Below are 7643 nucleotides of genomic sequence, written 5' to 3'. Positions count from 1 at the left end.
CATGGAGCAGCAGCACGGCTGCAGGAGGAGGTGTAGGCATCGCTGGTTTCAGGCAGTGCTGTGCATGTATGGTAAAGGCTGTGGGGTGTGTAGTCAGTGCCGTGCCCGGTGGCAGCACCATGGGGCGGGCAGCGTGCATGGTGCGGCTGCAGCAGCTGTGCAGGAATGAAGCATGCCAGCCCAGGTAACACTGCCCACCCGCCCCTGAACCCGCCGCTTTTGTCCCGAAGCCGGAGGCATGGTCCCTTTGCCCGGGGTGCCCCTGGCAGGTAGGGAGCAGTGCAGCACGGATGGGCAGGAGAAGACGCTGGCTGCAGGGGGACCTGAAGCTGTACGGCGTGGGGCAGGGGCAGTGCGGGCAGCAGGGGCAGAGCGAGGTGGGCAGAGGGGCCGGGGGTGCCTGCCCTTCGGCAGCCCCGGCTCTGCGAGCAGCCGGGGGGGCGGGGTGGGAGGCGGGGGAGTGTGGGGGGGAGGGACACCCACTTACGTCTCCTCCCGCATTTTTTTTTTTTCTTTCCCTCCTCCTTTTCGTAGCCGGTGACGCGCCGCCGCCTATTAATCATTCACCAGCCGGGGAGCAGCGATTGCTGCCGCTCGGAGCGAGCGGGGCCGGCGGCCGCCTCCGTCCGTCCCCATGCCAGCGCCCCGGGGCAGCGGCGCCGGGAGCCCCGCCGGGATGCTGCGCCCGGCGAGCGGCGGGAGCCTGCGGCTCTGAGCCGGGAGCGGGGAGGTCCGGGCAGAGGATGCTCCCCAATGGCACCTGCACCAGGCTCCCGGGCGGTGCAGGCAGCGACAGCGGCGGCAGCGACAGCGGCGGCGGAGGAGCCGGCGGCCCCTTGGAGGAAGCGGCGGCAGGGGGCATGGACTCGGGCGGCAGGAACTCCTCTGGCGCTCCGAACAGCACCCTGAGCGAGTCTCAGGGCAGCGCCATCCTCATCTCATTCATCTACTCCGTGGTGTGCCTGGTGGGGCTGTGCGGCAACTCCATGGTCATCTATGTGATCCTGCGCTATGCCAAGATGAAGACGGCCACCAACATCTACATACTCAACTTGGCCATCGCGGACGAGCTGCTGATGCTCAGCGTCCCCTTCCTGGTCACCTCCACCCTGCTGCACCACTGGCCCTTTGGCTCGCTGCTCTGCCGCCTGGTGCTCAGTGTAGACGCCATCAACATGTTCACTAGCATCTACTGCCTGACCGTGCTCAGCGTGGACCGCTACATCGCTGTGGTGCACCCCATCAAGGCGGCGAGGTACCGCCGGCCCACTGTGGCTAAGATGGTCAATCTGGGCGTCTGGGTGCTTTCCATCCTCATCATCCTACCCATCATCATCTTCTCCAACACAGCGGCCAACAGTGATGGAACGGTGGCTTGCAACATGCTCATGCCAGAGCCCACCCAGAGGTGGCTGGTGGTCTTTGTGGTCTACACCTTTCTGATGGGCTTCTTGCTGCCTGTGGTGGCCATCTGCCTCTGCTACATCCTTATCATTGCCAAGATGCGCATGGTGGCCCTGAAGGCCGGCTGGCAGCAGCGCAAACGCTCAGAGCGCAAGATCACTCTCATGGTCATGATGGTGGTGATGGTCTTCGTCATCTGCTGGATGCCCTTCTACATCGTGCAGCTGGTCAATGTCTTTGTAGAGCAGGATGATGCCACCATCAGCCAGCTCTCCGTCATCTTGGGCTATGCCAACAGCTGTGCTAACCCCATCCTCTATGGCTTTCTCTCGGACAATTTCAAGCGGTCCTTCCAGCGGCTGCTCTGCCTCAGTTGGATGGACAATGCTGCAGAGGAACCCATCGACTACTATGCCACTGCCCTCAAGAGCAGGGCATACAGCGTGGAGGACTTTCCCCCGGACAACTTGGAGTCAGGGAGCATGTACAGGAACGGCACTTGCACCTCCAGGATTACCACCCTCTGAGGAAGCATTCCTGCCCCACCGCCCCCCCACTGCCCCCAGCAGGAGGGTGAGCGAGGCCAGGGCTGTGGCACAGGGAGGACGGGAGGGAGGGGGTTTTGGTCCAGCCCACCGACAGCAGCGTTTGGCACAAGAGGGAGCAAAGAAAACCCCATGTCCTCGGTGTGCTGCCCCATCCCCCCTGCCTGCCTCCCATGAGAGTGGGTGCATTTGCTGATGCTTTGACACCCCCTTAGTAAACTGCCGCACTCAGCTTAGGCTCTGGCAGCCGGGCTCTGCCACCCCTCTCTGTGTCTGACCAGCAGCTGTGCGGGTCCCACAGCGACTGTCCCTTTTGTACAGGTCCCCCTTCTCCTCCCCCTCGGCTGGTGGGACCCCCCTGCCACTGAGCAGAGCTTGCCCCAGTCAAGTCCCAGCAGTCTGGCTCAGAACCCCCTGACCGATGGCAGCCCTGCTCAGCATCTACAGGTACGCACCTGCCCTTCAGAGAACAGAAACACTGGGAAAAGTCCTCCCCGTGCACACCTGGCCCTGTTAGCAGCCTCTCTCTGCCTTCCCAGGGGGAAAAACAATAAAAGAGGGGAGAAAAAGGCCCCGAGAAAAGGAGCAGCGTAATCACGGAGCTGTCTTCTGCTTTGCAGACAGCTCTGACCTCCCTGGGGCTTGGGCTCTCTGTGCTGCTCTCAGAGGAAGCAGAACAGAAAAGGTCTTCGGAAGGAAAGCTGCTTCTTGCTGTGCTTCAGAGCTGCACAGCCGGCTGCTGATAACAGGAGATAAGTGGTCTCGTGACCCACAGGGAGCGGAGCACTGAGCTGGGGGCAGGAGGGAGCCTTGAGCCGGGGGATGTGTGAATGCGTCCATACATCCAATAAAGTGTGCAAATAATAAAGTTTAAGGGGAGCGCTAGACTGTGAAGTTATTGTCTTGTGCCTGCTCCATTAGCCATGAAACGGCAATGAAGTGAGCTGAGACAGTTCTGAATGACCTGGGTGGCTGCAAAGTCACTTTAGCCTATATGGAAAAAAGGGGAATTCATTCAAAATCTCCATCAGGCTCTTAAATTAATACTTGACAGAAAAGTAGCTGTTTGAACATAGCTATTACCCTAGCTCCTGTTTCTTCTGTTGCACTAAAAGAAAGATAAAATGTGTTTATCATATGTTGCCAATGTAATATACTGGCCCGGAGCTTCATAATGTTTCATTTCTCAGAACTGTTGTTTTTAGTGTGTGCCAGATGTCTTTTTATTTGATTTTTTTTATTTGATTCGTGTCACTGTGTTGTGAACGTGTTTCTCTGAAGCAATTTATACTGTGTACTTATGTCTGTGGTGGCTACCTGCAAGAGTGCATTTAAAATGGGTGATGCTCAAGAAGGCTCCTTTTCAGAGAAAAAGGTTGTAACTTTTTCTAATACGCTCATCTACACTGTCTCCCCCAGAAAAAAATCTCTTGAATTTTCCCTCTTTCTCTTATGAAGTAACATTTTTCATATATGTGAATGAAGATTTCTTGTTTGATAAATGGAGCTGATTAAACAAACCTTCTCTCCCTGCTCCCCTTATCCCAGATGCAAGAATTACTACAAAGTGTATTAAAACAAGCAGATAATGTTTTTTTTGTTTTCTACCACCTGTATTGACAATGTCACGGAGTGGCAGGTGTCCTGGTAGTTGTGACAAATCACTTCTTGAGCACAATACTGTGGTGGTATTAATTATAGCTACTGACAGTCTGAAGCAAAAGACTGGAAAAAATCTCCAGTAGCAACACACCCATAGCCCTGTACTGGGAGCTACAGTGCTGAAGAAGTGCACGCAGTGTTAAGTGTAAGGCTGGCTGCAGAGGCATCTAGCACTCAGGGTGGTGGACTTACTGCAGGTTCTTGTCAGATTGTACCCTTCAACTTTTCTCAGCAGCAAAAAGCAGGAGACTACTTTGTACATTTCTTTCACCAAAAATTAGATACTGTTAAATGAATGTATAAATTTAGTATTTCAAAGTTGTCTGATTCAAAGCCCATCGAAATGAGAGAAAAGATCCTAGTTCACTTCAATGGACTGTGAGTCAGCTCCTTTTAGGTTAAAAATCGCTAATGTGGAAGCTGTTACATCTTTATTAAAATATTTTGTGAAAAGCTTTAACAATTGTAGTTTCTTTTCTTCTACTTCTCAGTGAACCTCATTTAAAGAAAACATGCAAATATTAGTTTTGCTAATGATTTCCATGCACATATGGGGGAAAAAAAGGACTAAATCTCTCTATAAGCTTATTTAACTTTTCACAGAAACCAAACATCTGTCAAAACAGTCAAATGCCCCATGATACCACACGGTGCTATTTGTAGAGCTTCACTTAAAATCTCACTCACAATCTCTTTAAAATGGTATAAAGCTCTCTCTCTCTCTCTCATCTAGGCATACTGTTATGTATGCTTATACTAAATAAAGAATGTCTACTTTCTACTGCTGGATTTGTTTAACATTAGACACTATGAAGTAAAAGTGAAGAAGCAGTGATTCAAATCAGCTTTGATGAGAAGTTGAGCCTGGTTTTATTGCTTTTTTTTTTCTTTTTCCTGATTTTGCCTTTAAACAAAAATGTTATGGATTTCTGTACACCTGCCAGCACATGCACTTTAATTTCAGTTTTCCCAGGCAGAGTGAAGAGGGTTGGTGACTGTAATTGGCAAACTACCCGGCTGCTGCAGCAGAGGCTGTCGGTGACACAGTAGATGGCAGGCTTTCCTTCACAGAGATGCCCTGGCTCACTTGCAGCCAGCAGTGCTGGTCTGACTCCTGGCTAAAACACACCGCATAGTTTCAGTTTGGAAACAAAACCTGCTTATTCTACATTAACAGTTCTTCCTGCTATTTTTCGCCCTGAGTTTAGTTCGACTTTGGCAGTGGGAGAGGTGATCAAATACTGTAAATCACTCTTGATTTCCTTTGGAAGAAAAAGTTTGTTTTGTATTATTCTACCCAGTAGAAGATACCTACCAGAAAGTAAGCTGTCCTTCTGAAATAGTGTAGTATACCAGAAAACAAAGAGAACTCTTTTTAATACTTTCCAAATTGCAAATAATTATTAAGATTTTACATGGAAATTATATGAATTTATGCTTAATTCACTGAAAAAAACACAGTACAGCACCATATTTCTTGGTGAAATTTTGTCCCTTTATACTGTAATGTAATTCATTTACAACTAGGTAAACCATAACTTATAACCAGTGGTGTGTAGCTCAATTTTCCCTGTGAGTTTAATATTTAAAAAACACTTCAACTTTATACACATCACTGAATCCCAAGCAACTTTTCCCATTCTTTGTTTAGCCTAAGACCTATACAAAACAGTATGACAGCTCTGAATAACATGCAGTGGACTGCATCATTTCCCTGGGTACAAACAAAGAGAGAATGGCCTTCACATGGATTTTCCTAGCACATACACCCGATACTTCTGCAGCATTTTCCCACTCAGAGAAGAGCAAGTGGAAAGCTACTCTTCTTTCTCACCAGATTCCCCAGGAAGCAAGATTAGATCTAGAAGTGCATCCAAGAAGACACATCTCATCATCCTGGGGCTAACTGCTGCCTGCAGACAGTGGGCTTGGAGCCGACTGGCTCTTCCTATCTCAGCTGTAGATGAAGAGAGTGATGGCCACAGGTAGATCCTCTGCCTTCTGAGATGGCCCTCACAGCAGAGAACATCAAGCAGTATACATTTTTGCATTTAACACTGAAAAAATCCATCTGATTTCTTCACAGAGAAGAAGCATAAGATTTCTGAATGTGATGTGTGCATTTCTGAAATGCCAGATTCCCATTGTGTTGGGATAAAACAGTGTTGTATCAGAATAAAATGGATTTCTGGTTGTTTTTGTAAAACTGAAAGTCTGCATTTCAAGCATAATCTTGCATGCTGTATCAACTTCATGGCCATTTGTCCATATATTCTATGTTAACCAGTTTCCTAAGATCAGCATCATAACTTTAAACATTAAGCTTAATGTTACTGAAATAAAATGATCCTCTGATGAATGATTTATATAGGATTTGACTTTTCTCTGTCATGTTTCCAGAACAGCAATGTGTAAATTAGTGTGTTAAAAAAAATAAATAAAATAAATAAAAAAAACAATAAGCAAACAAACAAACAACACCAACAACAAACAGAAAAAAATAGTCAAGAAAATAAAAAATCAGTCCAGTGTTCTATATTTCCTCCCCTAGAATCCTTATCTGACTCCAGGGCTACAGACAAAATGTTAATTGTGAATGTCTAGAGGAGAATAAAATATTTTTACTGCATTATGTATTCAGCACTTCCGTCTTCTTTAACACAGAGCCTTGTTGGACCAATGACTGCAAGCAAAGCCACAGGAAGAAACGGTAATTTACTAATTAAATTTCTTTTTGAGAATAGTGCTTTCAAAATATTATATTTTGTAGAGAGAAATAAAAAAGAACAGGTGAAACAGAGACCATTTCAAAGTGTTTCATTAGACAGCTACAAACTAAGCACAGTTTTCACAATATGCTCTTCAATGAAATCTTACTATGCCCACCCCCTTCAAACCCTGCTTCACCAAAACCCTAAAATCTGGTTTTAGCATAGTAGTAGGCAGCCATGAATCAGAAACAGCAGGATGATGGGTCCTACGTGAAATATATGGGTTTCATCTCCCGTCTGGACTGAATATATTTGTCATTATATGCTTATCATTTCTATGGCAGGTAGAGTCACCTTGAAAGCAGTATTAATGTACAAAAGGCCCATTCTACTCTCTCTTTAAAAAAAAAAAAAATAAAAAAAAATTCTCTGCATGGGTTCTTATTCTATGAAACATGAGTAACACTGCAGGGTATCTCTGTGGGTTATTGAGTTTCCTAAGTAGAAAGGTTAAGATAAAAGTGCCAGGATGCATAGCATATGAGGACTGGAGGACAGCTAAGAATCACACATTTATAACTTGGGACCTGCTGTTCATTGTGATGGTGACTGTAACTGGTTTTTATTAGCTCACTTTCCACTGCTGCTGACAGTGCTGTTTTCTGTATGTAGGAGCCTCACCAGTCATAAAAGTGGGTATGATAACAGAGGGGGAGGCTGTGAGCTTCTGCAAGGGTGCTGCAGTGCCCTGTACTTTGCAGAGCTGAAGATGCTGAGTAACGTTGCTGCTGACAGACTGAGGCAAGTCAGGGGACTAAGGTTCATCCGTTTCATGCAGGACTGGTAATCACACGCACATTTACAACAGCAGGTTCAAATGGTCATCTGGAATAGTTCAAAACGATACACAAATATACAAAGCAAGTATGTAATATACATGTAGCTTGCAAAATGCATAATTATCCTATTTGGTCTGTTAGACCAAAAGAGATGGATTAAGATGTTATGAAGGTTATGAAGGAGCTCATGATCAATAAAATTCCAATTAGAATTTCTGGACAATTAGGTAGTGCTGTTTTACTACTTAAAATATCGAATCATTTATTTCATAGAATCATTTAGGTTGAAAAAGACCTCTAAGATCATCAAGTCCAACCGCTAATAGGAAGTCTTTTCTGTTTTTTTTCATGCTAATCTGATGTGTAGATGAAAACTGAAGTCTCAGTTCTGCTGCAGAGGTGAGTCCATTGCTGGAAAGATTGGAGCTGGTAGGAGAAAAAGCTCTTGGAGGAAAAACATTTGGATAAGAACTGGAGTGGCT

At 46.7% G+C, this 7643-nt stretch overlaps 1 protein-coding gene across 1 annotated transcript; it reads left to right on the top strand.

The window, feature by feature from the left end:
• The first annotated feature begins 562 nt into the window (after positions 1–562).
• On the top strand, positions 563–6298 carry SSTR1 (somatostatin receptor 1). The gene has a single exon (XM_040559529.1). It carries the CDS (start codon positions 744–746, stop codon positions 1929–1931), a length of 1188 nt encoding a protein of 395 aa, XP_040415463.1. The 5' UTR covers positions 563–743; the 3' UTR covers positions 1932–6298.
• Positions 6299–7643: the final 1345 nt, after the last annotated feature.

The sequence above is a fragment of the Cygnus olor genome, chromosome 5 (assembly GCF_009769625.2).
Source record: "Cygnus olor isolate bCygOlo1 chromosome 5, bCygOlo1.pri.v2, whole genome shotgun sequence".
Taxonomy (NCBI): Eukaryota; Metazoa; Chordata; class Aves; order Anseriformes; family Anatidae; genus Cygnus; species Cygnus olor.
Note: the sequence above shows the minus strand (reverse complement) of the source record. Positions and strands in the feature narration are given on the sequence as shown.